The sequence below is a fragment of the Lithobates pipiens genome, unplaced genomic scaffold, assembly GCF_037356315.1.
Source record: "Lithobates pipiens isolate NorthernLeopardFrog02 unplaced genomic scaffold, aLitPip1_a1.2 Scaffold_23, whole genome shotgun sequence".
Taxonomy (NCBI): domain Eukaryota; kingdom Metazoa; phylum Chordata; class Amphibia; order Anura; family Ranidae; genus Lithobates; species Lithobates pipiens.
This window is the reverse complement of record NW_027507785.1, coordinates 130,948,673-130,963,600: the sequence shown is the minus strand read 5'-3', so window position 1 is coordinate 130,963,600 and position 14,928 is coordinate 130,948,673. Positions and strand designations below refer to the sequence as shown.

Below are 14,928 nucleotides of genomic sequence, written 5' to 3'. Positions count from 1 at the left end.
CACAATAAACTGGTGGGGAAGAGAAATGTGTTAAAAATGAATATAAATGTTATTTTTAGTGCAGTTTTCTGCAGGCCTAATGCAGCAAGATGATCAGCAAGGCGGCAAAATAAGCCAAGCAATATGTGAAACTGCAGCAGTAAATGGCTAGATAGGTGAAGCAGACAGAGCAATACCTACCATATGGACCGTAGTTTGGAACAGCTGCAGCACATAACCAGGGCAAAAGCAGGGAAATAAAAGAGAAAAGGACAGATCAAGAAATAGAGAGATTACACAGTGACCTGTAAGAAGCAGCATTCAGAGACAGCAGCATTCATAAATCATATGAGGATCATATGTTGATGAGTAATACATGTCAACAGCCACAGGTTCTCCCCAGCCGTGTGCGCTGCGAGATGAATCAACACTGTTTCTCCTCCAAAACACTGCAAGGTATCCAACTCCCTGCAGACATTGTAGAAAACAAATACCTCACATATTCCAATGGATTAAAGAGACACAGCAGCTGAAACAGATTTATTTCCTCTAAGCTTGCAACTGGACCCAAATAAGAACGCTGCAATGTTACAACATAATTCACCCACCAAATTATTAGCATATATTGGAGTTACAAAGTATCCTCTCAATTTCATATAAAAACAGAAAGGAATTCCTGTTGATACTAATAATCCAAAAAATGTTTAAAGACTTGTGCATTTACTAGATATAAGAGCATTAGTTTTCTTTAATGCTGAAAAGAATGTGAGACAAAATAGCTGGCTGTGACAAAGAATACAAATTGAAAGGCATTCTGATGGCAACCACGAGGTGGCAGAAAGCAACCATTAACAAAAGCTGAGCTGGAGATCTGGGAATATGTCAAGGAAACAAGAACGGTACTATTTCATGACACTATAAATTAATCTTAAAGTGGAGTTCCATTAAAAAATAAATATATATTAAAAGTCAGCAGCTACAAATACTGCAGCTGCTGACTTTTATTAATAGTACACTTACCTGTCCCAGGGTCCAGCGATGCGGTGGTGGGTTTCCGCTCCCCCCACAAAAAGTGACATGCCAAATGTGGCATGTCAGAGGGTCACCTTCTCTTAAAGCGGAAGTTCCATTTTTGGGTGGAACTCCGCTTTAAACAGATTTTTTTCTATATAGCCCAAAAAACGTCCTACTTGATCACAAGATTTAGGACGTACTGTATATGTAAATTATACACCAGCTAGGCTGCCCTACTACATGTGCCTCCAAATCCTTCACTTACGCCACTCTTGTTCTTGTCCAATCTTTCCACTAACTTGGGATTAGCACATAGTAGCGAATAACAATATAATACACTTGATGACTACTTAGGAAACCAAAGTAACCTATATATCACATTTTTGGGCCTACTTTTGGCAATACTATCTTGCAAAAAAATTTACCATCTATGCCAGGGGTGGCCAACCCGCGGCTCTCGAGCCGCATGCGGCTCTTTGATCGGTTTCCTGCGGCTCTTGCGTTCGGGCTGGTTCGGGCTGTTTCATTGCGGTAACAGGCAGCCCGAGTCTCTGCACTCCTCCCACACATCAACAGCCAATCAGCATGTAGTGTCCCCAGCCCGCCACATTTGAATATATAGGCGCTGGAGTGAGGCTGAAGGGGGGCAGAGGAAGGAGAAACACGCTGTATCTGAAGCCGATGAGATACAAAAAGGTATGGCCACAAGTGTGCAGGTTACTGATCTGTCCTCCCTTCTCCCTCTGTCTTGCTCTGTACTTTTTTTTTTTTTTCTAATAACGGTTTCACCTGAACACTGATGAGATCTGCTCAGCACATTCTCTGTCTGTTGATAGTGTGACACACTGCTGGCTGTTAACCATTTCATTTTCTTTTCACTTATTTATCCAGAGCTCTGTGTGTGCTGCATGCTTTCTGTGATGTTTTTTGGAAGAATTTACTGCTAGTTCAGGCTAGAAGACCCATTAACTGTTTATTGTTATCCTGACCAGTTCACTGTTTGTAAGACAATTTGCTGTCTTCTGTCACATGGATGTACTTTCAAAGGAAGATTACTGACCTGTGGTCTTTGTAGTGTTAAAACAGTGTGTGACATTTACAATAAATCCAGCTGAGCAAAAGTAAGTGTGTATGAGGAAGGGATGGGGTGATGTTCATGTGTGCCCATGCGTATGATGTGGCTCTTTGCGGTAACTCGGTAAAAAATGTGGCTCTTGGTCTTCGTCTGGTTGGCCACCCCTGATCTATGCAATCTAACAAGCACATAAAGACATCTAGATTGACTAGTGCTAGTTTGAAAACAACTTGCATTACTACAGATAGAAATTTCAAAACTTAATTAGTAATTTGTCCCATTTATGATACTGTTTGCCAGCCAGGTCTGCACTCCTGCAGCAAAGGGCCATGATTTTTCTAGGTACAGCAGCTGTGGCAAAGGAGGATTACCAAGGCAGATCAGGTAAGTCCATTGTATTTAGACCATATTTTAGGGGCATTCCCTACATACCCAAGTTCTACACCTGGTTATACCAGTTATTCAAGCCACTCACTCTGACCTTCATCAAAAAAAATGGTTGCCTACACTACTAGGTAACATGGGAAGAAAAAAGGGAGAAAGAAAATGAGTAAAGCTGTAATATTTTTCCATGTATCTGCAAGTTATGTTGTATTTCATAAGCTATTAAAATGCAACGCTTTTTTTTATTAGTGTGCACCAAAATAACTACAAAAATAACTACAAAAGCCTAAACAAAATAAATGATAAAGGAAACCTAGGATGAACCTGCAGGTTTACATAGAAAAAAAGTATGGGATAATTTTAGTTGCCATTTAACTGTGCAATAGGAGCCATTTTAATTAGTTCTATAACAGCTCCTTGTAATCAGGGCTCCTATTGGTGAGGGGGAGGTAGCTGCTTGGGGTAAACTGTCTATTTATTACTAAATTTGCATTCAGAAAGCAGAAAAAGTTTTCCGTTTTGCAGTTAACAAAATGCCAACAATGCCCCTGTTCCAGAAGCAAAGCATCATGAGATCAAGTAAAGTAGAATTTCTGTACAAAGGGGTTTTTTTTTTTTGTGTGTGTAAACTGCTATGCTGCTACAGCTAAATAAAAAATAAAATAAAAAATTATATATAAATATATATATAAATATATATATATATATATATATATATATATATATATATATATATATATATATATATATATATATATATATATATATATATACACACACACACACACACACACACATAAACACACATATATATATAAAAATAATCACACACACATATACACAGTTGTGCTCATAAGTTTACATACCCTGGCAGAATTTATGATTTCCTGGCCATTTTTCAGAGAATATGAATAAAAAAAAAACACGAATGTTTGGCTGAAGTCATTTACTATCAATCAACGGTGTTTCCTCTTTTTAACCACTTAAGGACTAGCCTCGTTTTGAGATTTTGGTGTTTACATGTTTAAAAGTTTTTTTTTTGCTAAAAAATTACTTAGAACCCCCAAACATTATATATTGTTTTTTTCACACCGTATTTGCGCAGCGGTCTTACAAGTGCACTTTTTTTTGTGTAAAAAAATTCACTTTTTTGAATAAAAATATAAAACAGTAAAGTTAGCCCATTTTTTTTCTATTGTGAAAGATAATTTTACGCCAAGTAAATTTATACCCAACACGTCACTCTTCAAAATTGCGCCCGCACGTGGAATGTCGTCAAACATTTACCCTTAAAAATCTCCATGGGCGAAGTTTAAAAAATTCTACAGGTTGCATGTTTTGAGTTACAGAGGAGGTCTAGGGCTAGAATTATTGATCGTCCTCTAACGATTGCAGTGATACTTCACATGTGTGGATTGACCTTTATACAGTAGGTCACACAACCCCAAAATGGCAACGATCCACCTCTGTACCTTTCATCATAAGCCTTGTTGGCTCCTCTCCAAATGTAGCGTTTATGGTTGTGGCCAAAAAGATCAGTTTTGGTCTTATTACTCCAAATTACTTTGTGCCAGAAGGCTTGAGGCTAGTCTCTGTGCTGTTTGGCTTACTGTAAGCGGGATATACTTTGTGGCATTTGCGTAGTAATGGCTTTCTTCTGGCAACTTCACTATGCTCGCTTGGGGTCGCTTTTTGGCACCCCACATTGCTTTTATTTTGTTCACTTGTGATCACTAGTCATAATTTTTACTTAATTACTTGACTTTTTAATAAAACCCGATGGTTAAGATTTTTTGACCCGCACCATGTGGAGCTTTCTTTTTTCTTTTTCTTTTTTGGTCTAAATTTCCTAAAATCTCCCACCCCCCGTCTGGGGTTGTAACTTCCAATCGAGTTACATCTGAATTGGACAAAGAAGACTTCGGAGATCCCCCTGCGAGAAACCTCCTACGGTCTTTAGTTGTTTGGAGTCCTCTCAACATCCAGTCGGGCGTCCACCACCTTACCATCTAGTCCCAGGTTGGGACCCCAAGCCTTTCCGACTGAACCGTCGTAAGACCGTGTGAGTCCACCACAGTCGGTAAGAGTATTCCATCTACCTTTGTGATCTCTGCAGACAAGCTGATATATCGGGTTGTATTTGACTATTGAAACTCCTATCCCCTTGGAAGAATTTCCTATTATACTTTTTCTGCACCAGCCACATCACAGAGGATTTTGTTTATGATTACATATGAACTCTTTCTATGATTGTTTATGGACCTTTTCTATGTGACCTTTCCACGTGATCACGGATCAATTTGTTTTTTCCTGATCACATTTGGATTTCCCTCACGGGATTACACATTCACTTAATTAGAAGCGCTACACTATTTATTGTTTTAATTGTTTAACTTCACTATGCAGCCCATCTTTCTTCAAGTGGCCTCCTTATTGTGCATCTTGAAATGGCCACACCATGTTTTCAGAGTCCTGTATTTCACCTGAAGTTATTTGTTGTTTTTTTTTGCATTCCAAACTATTTTCCTGGCATTTGTGGCTGAAATTTTAGTTGGTCTACCCGACTGTGGTTTGGTTTCAACACAACCCCTAATTTTCCACTTCTTGATTAGTGTTTGAACACGGCTGATCAGCATTCTCAATTCCTTGGATATCTTCTTATATCCTTTTCCCATTTTACACAGTTCAAATACCTTTTCCCGCAGATCCTTTGACAATTCTTTTGCTTTCCCCATGATTTAGAAACCAGAAACATCAGTGCAACACTGAATAAAAGATGCAAGGGTCTGTCAGGAATCCAGAAACTCATTGACCTATTTTACACACAAACACACTAATTACAAGCAATCAGATCACAGGTGAGAATGGATACATTTAATAGCCGCTCAAACCCCCTTTGTGTCAACTTGGGTGCATGTTATGCCAAAATCACCAGGGTATGTAAACTTTTGATCAGGGTAATTTGGGTAGTTTGCCACCATTATGATTTAAAAAGAGCACACACAGTTGATTGATAATAGATGGCTTTAGCCAAACACTAACCACGAGTGAAAAATGTTTTTGTGTTACCATTCATATTCTCTGAAAAATGGGCAAGAAATCATAAATTCAGCCGTGTTATGTAAACTTATGAGCACAACTGTATATATATATATATATATATATATATATATATATATATATATATATATATATATATATATATATATATATATAATGAAAATATAAAAAACATTTATAAAATGTGTTGTGGAAAAACAAAATTCTGAAGTCCAACTTCACAGTTGGACGTCAGCATTCTGTTTTTGTATAAAACATGTTGTATTATGTTTTAATTTGTATGGGGTAAAAGGACTGTTATAAACGGAGAACCCCAGAGTAACTTGTTATGGAACTGAAGGGCTTAGACATTTTTAAAATATTCAGAAAAGCAGTAGCTCTTGCAGTTCTTTAGTTGCTGTTATCGTTACATAGTAGGTGAGGTTGAAATAAATAGGATTTTTATAACAGCTCATCTGTAAAATCCTTTTCTTGGAGTACACAATGGGACAGAGCACCATAGTAATTACTATGTGGGTTACAGACCACCTTCAGGTGATGGACACTGGCACACCCTAAACAAGAAGTTGCCTCCCTATATAACACCTCCCATACCGGGAACACCTCCGTTTTTGTAACAAAGCAATATATACATACATATACCCCAGAAGAAGAGGGGCGGGACCTCAGTGTCCCATGATGTACTCCAAGAAAAGGATTTTACAGGTAAGCGGTTATGAAAATCCTATTTTCTTTATCGTACATCACAGGACACAGAGCACCATAGTAATTACTATGTGGGACGCCCCATAGCAATGCTATTTGAGGGGAAGGAGACACAACCCGTAGGGTGCCAACAGACCCGAGGAACTATACTGCTGCCTGTAGCACACTGGGCCCAAAAGATGATATCCTCATGCCCTTTTTTACATCCACTTGATAAAATCTAGTGAATGTATGGACAGCAGACCAAGTTGGGGACTTGCATATCTGGGCCATGGAGGCTCGTGATGCACTGCCCCAGAAGCACAAACCGCTCTAGTAGAGTGCACTTTGACATGAAAAAAATAAATCTTACCTTTTAGCCTTTAGGCCTGAATTATAACTTGCCAAATCCACTTAGCAATAGTGGATTTTAATGCCGTTTGTCCCTTCCTAGGACCCTCTGGCAGCATAATAAAACATCAGTCTTTAAGACCTGAGCTTTCGTCTTTAAATAGACCTTGACCACTCTCACTACATCATGGCAATGTAGTGAGTTATCTACCCTGGAACCTATTTTTAGAAACAAACAACGGTAGGACAATATCTTGGTTTAGGTGAAAAACCTAAAAACACCTTAATAATTAAACATGGCTTCTTTACAGGAAAGAGCAGCCAACTCCGATACCCTTTTGCAGAGGGTATAGCAACCGGAAACACTATTTCCCTTGTCAGAAGGCCCAAGGGAGTGTATGCTGTAACGGTTCAAAGGGCTGTTTATGCAATACCGACAAAAAACTAAGCTCAAGTCCCAAGGGTGGTCTAAATGGCAGAATAAGCCGCATTACCCCTTGTATAAAAACCCTGGACCAAAGAATGCGAAGCAAGCGGTCTTTGGAAAAAAAAGATGGATAAAGCTGAGACTTGCCCCTTAATAGTACTCAAGGTCAGCTTCATTTGTACTTGTAGGAAGAAACAAGAATTCTATCTATGTTATATTTCTGAGGGTACTAACCCTTGGATTCACACCAGGAAACATAAGCCCTCCAGAGTCTATAATATATGACTATAATATATGGAAGCTGGCTTCATTAATGAATGTAGAAATCACTGACCCGGAGAGACCACATCTCTTCAGAATGTGGGCTTCAGTAGCCAAACTTAGAGTTTTAAGGTAGGATGGAATATCTGCCCCTGTGAGAGTAGGTCTGGCCGTAGTTGAAGGGACCTTGGATCCTCCACCGCCATCACTATGATTTCTGCATACCAGGACCTTCTAGGCCATGCTGGTGCTACTAGAATTACCAGTTTCCTTTCCAGCTTGATCCTGCAAAGAAGCCATGGAAGCAACTGAATAGGGGAAAAAAAACCTAACTCTGAAAACTATGGGGTCTCCACGCATCTGTCTTGCATGCGAGTGCATCACTTGTCCTCGACAAAGTTGACCAACTACATGTTGACCCTTGATGCCAAAAGGTCTACATCCGGGATCCCCCATCTTTGGCATATAGCCAGAAAGATTTTGGAGTGAAGGGACCACTCCCCGGGAACAAATGCTGGCGACTCCAGTAGTCTGCCTGCCAATTCTCTATTCCTGGAATGAAGACTGCCGATAGGCAAAGAACATCCTTTCCCGCCCAAGCTAGAATATGGTCCATCACTCTCTGAACTGCGTGACCCTTATGGCCCCCTTGGCGATTGATATAGGCCACAGCTGTGGCATTTTTAGATTGGATCCTGACAGGACATCCGTAACCTGAATTTTCAGGGCTTCAGAGCCAGGTGCGCTGCCCGAATCTCTAGGATGTTGATGGGCAAGGCTTTTTCGGTTCTGGACCACTGTCCCTGGACAGTTGTCTTCTCCAGTATTACTCCCCAACCTGAAAAGGTTTGCATCTGTCGCTACCACTTTCCATGTAACTGGAATGAAGTTTTTTTTTTACTGGACTGTGTCTATGATCAGACCCCAGTACTTCGTCTTTTCAGTGGTTTTAAGGAAGACTTCTCTAATTTGAGAATTCAACCCAGATTTTTCAGGTATTTGATTGTAATGCGCACGCTTTGCTCTAAACGATCCACCGACTGGCCTATTAGCAATAGATTGTCTAGGTATGCCAAGACTTTTATGCCCTGTGCCCTTAACCTGGCCAGAGGTGGGGCCAGAACCCTTGTAAATACCCGGGGTGCTGTAGCTAGCCCATAGGGCAAGGCTACAGACTGAAAATGCCGCTGTTCTACCTTGAACCACAGAAACCCTTGGCAATAGGAAATATAGGGACATGCAGAAATGCATCCCTGATGTTGATAGACAGCTGATGTTGAAATGCAGGATGGCAGATCTCTTATCCCCACTGTGCCAGCTGCTGCTGCCACATACAGACCGACACTGAGCTGAAGTGAAGACAACAGATAAGGTATATGCATATACATATACTCCCTCTAGTGGAGGTAGTGGAGGATTTAAGGCATGACAACATTTTTTCCTTAAGTCCAGCACGGATACCTCCTGGAGCTCCTCAGAGCACATCTTCATTCGTGACCAACACCTTAGACACCTCTGTGTCCCCTGATGTACTTCAAAGAAAAGGATTTTTTGTACTCACTGTAAAATCCTTTTCTCTGTAATTCACCAACTGACACAGCTCCTCTCTTAGCCATTGGGTTGTTATGCCCCATTACTAGGAGATACTAGGTATTAGTTGTAATACAACGCTCAAAACTATTAGTTCAGCCCGGGGGGGGGGGGGGGGGGGAGAGGTGCGTTCCCTTGGGCAACAACCATCCAGCCTGCCATGCAGCCATCAGTACGTCAACAAGCAGTATAACGTAAAGATAAAAAGGAGGGGCGGGTGCTGTGTCGGTCCCTCAACAGGACTACCCACAACCGCACCAAAAAACTGCGGAATGTAATGCAACAGCGCATTAACTTAACAGTACTCCGATGCACTGACGTCTACCTTGAACTTGGTAAACGTGTGGACAGACTACCAGGTCGCCGCTTTACACACCTGTGCGACAGACGCTTGGCGTCGGAAGGCCCAAGACGTTCTGATTGCCCTTGTGGAGTGGGCTGTGACTAGAAAGGGGGGCACCTGCCGCTTCAAGGCGTAGGCTTGCACTACAATCTGTCTGATCCACCTAGAAAGGGTGGCCGACGAGACCGCCATGCCTTTCTTTGGACCGGCCACCGAAACAATGAGTCTGACTTCGAAAGGGAGCAGTGGCAGACAAATACACCTTAAGAGTCCGAACCACCTCCAGAGTATGAAGGGCCACCTCCTTAGGGTGTTTCGGCTTAGGACACACATATGGTAATACAATGTCCTCATTGATATGAAAAGCTGAGACAACTTTCGGCAGAAAAGACGGTTGCGAGTAACCAGATAAGGAGACTCGCAGGACAAAGTCGCCAGTTCCAAAACCCTCCTGGCCAATGTGATGGCCACTAGAAACCACTTTTTGGGAAAGAGTCAACAGGGGAATCTCCCTGATATTTTCCAACGGCGGTTTTTGAAGTGCCGATAACACCGGGTTCAAATCCCATGGGGGTAGCGGTGGACGCACCGGAGGGACTACATGTCGCACCCCCTGAACAAAGGTACTCACTAATGAGTGAGACTCCAGGGTCGCTGAAAAAAAGACAGCCAAGGCTGAAATTTGCCCTTTAATGGTGTTTAGCGCCAATCTCTGGTCTACTCCTTGCTGAAGAAACAGCAAGATCCTGGATATGGAAAAAGAGGCGCGGATGCCATCCTTTCTCCTCACACATGGAGATGTAGGCCTTCCAGGTATGATGATATATCTTCCGAGAAGATTTCCGTGCCCTCAACATAGTTGGGATCACCGATTCCGATAGACCTCGGTTCCTCAACACCTGGCTCTCAATAGCCATGCCGTTAAAGCCAGCCATCCCGTAAAGCAGGATGGAGAATTGGACCTTGAGACAGAAGGTCCTCTTGCAACGGCAGCCGCCATGGGGCATCCGCCACCAGTCTGCGTACCAAGGACGCTGAGGCCAATCAGTATTACTGGGATCCCCTCGACTTCCAATCTGCGAAGCAGATGTGGTAACAGTTTTAGTGGAGGAAAGGCGTAGATCAGGTGGTGCTGATCCCACGGAGCCACCAGCGCGTCTGACCACAGATCTCTTGTCCTGGACATGAATCTCTGCAAGTTCCGATTGAGAGGGGGGGCCAGAAGATCCACGTCTGGTGTGCCCCACCTTGGGCACAGTAGCCTGAATACCTCCGGATGTAATGCCCATTCTCCTGGGTCCAGCATCTGGCGACTCAGATAGTCCACCTGCCAGTTCTCCACTCCCAGGATGTAAATGGCCGACAGGGCTGGTACGTGTCGCTCTGCCCACCGAAGTATGTGACCGGTTTTCATTTAAACCAGGATATAATTCTGCCTTTTTTCCCCAGAGCCTCGATCTAGGGAAGAGAAGTCACTACATTCCTTTGATGTAGTGAGAGCGGTCAAGGTCTATTTAAAAGAGGCCGCTCAGATTCGCAAAACAGATGTTTTGTTTGTACTGCCAGAAGGTCCTAAAAGAGGATAGGCAGCATCAAAATCAACTATTTCCAAATGGATTTGTCAAGTGATAGTTCAAGCTTATGGTTTAAAGAAGAAAATTCCTCCTTTTTATGTTAAAGCACACTCCACCACGGCTGTTGGTGCCTCTTGGGTGGTGCATCACCAGGTCTCCATGGCTCAGATCTGCAAGGCCGCAACTTGGTCTTCAGTCCATACATTTACCAGATTCTATCAAATCGATGTAAAAGGTCATGACTATATTGCCTTTGGGCGTAGTGTACTGCAGGCTGCAGTATAAGTCCTCTAGTCTCTTAATTTCCTACCTTTTTTGTTGAGTCTCCATCCCTTCAGTTGCCATTGCTATGGGACATATCCTTGTAACCACGATCCCGGTTGAGGGGACTCCTTCATTCAAGGATCCCACGGACAGGAAGGCCGAGGCAGTGGCTCGTTCCTTGTTTACGGTTGTGGGGTCCGCCGTGCGACCTGTATTGGCATTCGCAATTGTGTCGCAGACACTGAGTGGGCAAAACTGTTGCACCGCGAATTGGGAGAGCAACAGGCTTCTCCTGTCTGCATGGAACTAGCAGACCAACTAGGGCAAGGCCTTAAGTACGTTTGTGACGTGGCCCTGGATACTCTTCCTCTGTTATCCAGGGCTTCAGTGTCAGCAGTGGTGCTGAGGCGCCTGATTTGGTTAAAATGCTGGTCTGCTGACCAGGCATCCAAAAAAGCCCTGACGGATCTTCCCTTCCTTGGTGACTGACTCTTTGGATGACATTATTAAAAATGCCACTGGTGGTAAGAGTACCCTACTCCCACAGGCCAGGAAGGCTAAGGAGCCACGCCGTAGGTAAGGGCCCTTTTTTTCCACTCACAAGCGGCTTTTTCAGCCACCCGGAGCTTCGGTTAAACGTCCCCAGCCTGACAGGACGACCACCGAAGGACAAAAACGTCCCCGGAACCGCAAGCCTGCGAACAAAAGTGCTACCGCATGAAGGTTTCCCCCACCCATGTCTCGAGTGGGGGGTTGCCTTTGGGAGTTTGCAGCCCGGTGGTCCTCTCGACTATCCGACCAATAGGTCTGCGATCCGATTTCTTCCGGCTACAAGATAGTTTCTCTCTTGGCCGCCAAACAGATTCTTCCCCTCCAGCACACCCGTATCCCCGGCTCGCAGGGAGGCCCTCTTGGGGGCAGTAAGGGACCTGCTGACTCGCAGGGATGTTGTACCGGTTCCGGAATCAGAACGTTTCCAGGGATTCTACTCAAATCTGATTGTGGTTCCCAAGAAGGAAGGGGTACGTCTAATCTTGGACCTAAAAGCCCTCAATCACTTTGTGAAAGTGCAGAGATTCAGAATGGAATCAGTTCGCTCAGTAGTTGCTGCACTCCATGCACTCCTGTCTTTAGACATCCAGGATGTGTACCTGCACATACCCATATGCCTTTGGCATCAAAAGTTTCTGCACTTTGCAGTCAGGGAAGCCCACTACCAGTTTGTGGCTCTCCCTTTTGGTCTGGCATCAGCCCCCCCCCCCCCCCCCCGAGTCTTTACCAAGGTATTGGCTTCAGTTTTGGCATTGCTGCAGCAATGTGGGATCGCGATCGTGGGATACCTAGACGATGTCCTCCTGAAGGCATCTTTCGCCTCAGAATTAGGAGGATGTGGTGATCACCATGCAGACCCTGCAAGAGTTTGGGTGGCTGTTGAACCTGAAGAAGTCGGTGATTGTACCGACCCAGCGTCTGGAGTACTTGGGCTTGCTGCTGGAATCCAGGTAAGAGAGAGTGTTTCTCCCTTCAGACAAACTGCAGACTCTCCGATACGTGGTAAAACTGCTGTACTGCATGCAAGTACTGAGGCTCATGGTAGCCTCTTTTGAGGCAGTACCATATGCCCAGTTCCACACCAGAGTCCCGCAGAAGGAGATTTTGACAAAATGGGACAAATCTCAGTTGTCCCTGGATTGACAGAATCGGGGGAGCCAGTCAGTCAGAGATTCACTGGCTGAGGTCCCTGGTGATTCAGTCCGGAAAGTCGTTCCTGCCTCTGAAGTGGAAAGTGATCACAACAGACGCCAGCCTATCCGGCTGGGGTGGAGTGATGGGGGTTCAGTCGACTCAGGGCCTCTGGTCGGCAGAAGAATCCAAGTTGCCGATCAATCTGCTCGAGCTAAGAGCGATCAGGCCGTTTCTCTCCACATGGTCAATGAGACTTCAGGGGCGTCCGATCAAAAAAGGAGGAATTTTCTTCTTTAAACCATAAGCTTGAACAATCACTTGACAAATCCATTTGGAAATAGTCAATTTTGATGCTGCCTGTCCTCTTTTAGGACCTTCTGGCAGTACAAACAAAAAACCTGTTTTGCGAATCTGAGCGGCCTCTTTTAAATAGACCTTGACCACTCTCACTACAACAAAGGAATGTAGTGACTTCTCTTTCCTAGATCGAGGCTCTGGGAAAAAAGGCAGAATTATATCCTGGTTTAAATGAAAACCGGTCACTACCTTCGGTAGGAATTTAGGATGAGGCTGCAAATACCCCCTTATCTATAATCAAATATGAATGAATGAATGAATCAATCGATATGGCTCTTTACAAGACAGAAGAGGCAGTTGAAAGAATACTGATAAAGGCCGAGACCTGGCCCTTGATAGTACTCAAAGCCAGCTTAGTTTCCAATCCCATTTGCAGGAATTCAAAGATCCTACCCATGACATACTTCCTGGGGTACCAACCCCTGGATCCACACCAGGAGATTCCAGACTCTATAGTAAATGATTCTGGAGGCCCGGCTTCCTAGCATTAAACAAAGTAGATACTACTGAAGGAGATAACCCATGGTCCTTTAGAATGTGTGTTTCAATACCCAAACCATTAAATTTAACGCTTGTAAGGTAGGATGGAATACCGGACCTTGTGTGAGAAGGTCTGGCCACAGCGGTAGGGTCCAAGGGTCCCGTACTGCCATCTTTATGATCTTGGCAAACCAAGATCTTCTGGGCCACCAGAATCACCCCTTTCCGTTCCTGCAGAGAAGGCACGGAAGCAGAAGAACTGGAGGAAACGCATAGATCAGTGAAAAACGATCCCATGGAAAGACCAAGGCGTCTGTTCTGCACGCTAGCGGATCCCTTCTCCTTGACACAAAGTTGGCGACCTTGTTGTTGAATCTGGACGCAAACAGATCCACGTTCGGAACACCCCATCTTTGACATATCGACAGGAAAATGTCAGGGCGAAGGGACCATTCTTTCAGAAACAATTGTTGGTGACTCAAGTAGTCCGCCTGCCAATTTTCTATCTCTGGAATGAAAATCGCCGATAGGCAAGTAATGTTGCTTTCTGCCCAAGCCAGAACATGATTCACTTCTTTTTGGGCTGCATGACTTCTCATGGCCCCTTGGTAATTGATGTAGGCCACAGCCATGGCATTGTCAGATTGAATCCTGACAGAGCAATTCCATAGTCTGAGTGACCAGACCTCTAGGGCCAGACGTACTGCCAGAATTTCTAGAATATTGATGGGCAAGGTCCTGACTTGGACTACTTCCCCTGGACAGATGCTTCTTCCAGGACTGCTCCCCAGCCCAGAAGGCTGGCATCCATTGTTACCACTTTGCAGGATACTGCTAGAAAGTATTTCCCCTTTTGGAGGATGCTGGATATCAACTACCAGGTTCTGACGCACCTTGGGGGATAAGTGCATTGGAAAGTCCAAAGCCTGGACTTTGTTTCAGGCCGGCAGAATGGTGCTTTGTAGCAGTCTTGAATGAAACTGCGCATAAAGAACGGCCTCGAAAGAGGCCGCCATCTTTCCTAACAATTTCATGCACAGCCGAATGGAAGGATTTCTCTTTGTTTTGACAAGTCAAATCAGTTCCTTTATGGAGCTGATTCTTGCCTGGGGTAAGAATACATTCTTTTGAACGGTATCTATGATTAGCCCCAAGTACTGTAATCTTCTTGATGGTTTTAAGAAGGATTTTTCTAGGTTGAGAATCTAGCCTAGGAATTCCAGGTAGCTTACGGCTGAGATTAAACTTTGGTTTATTGTCTAGATAGGCTAGGATAATTATACCCTGAGCCCTTAACCTGGCTAAAGGATCTTTGGGAACACACGTGGTGCGGTGGCTAGACCGAACGGCAGAGCCACAAACTGAAAATGACGATTTTCTACCTCGAAGCGTAGAAACT

General features: G+C 43.9%; 1 protein-coding gene across 6 annotated transcripts in view; it reads right to left on the bottom strand.

The window, feature by feature from the left end:
• TMEM184B (transmembrane protein 184B) overlaps positions 1-14,928 on the bottom strand; it is a 337,694-nt gene that overhangs the window by 8,211 nt on the left and 314,555 nt on the right. For 5 of the 6 annotated variants that reach the window (XM_077452364.1, XM_077452366.1, XM_077452368.1 and 2 more), the window contains one exon: positions 181-204. The exons of the other annotated variant lie outside the window; for it this stretch is intronic. In XM_077452364.1, coding sequence (XP_077308490.1) covers positions 181-204 — 24 coding nt within the window. The remainder of the gene's footprint in view (positions 1-180; positions 205-14,928) is intronic. 6 annotated transcript variants of the gene reach the window in all.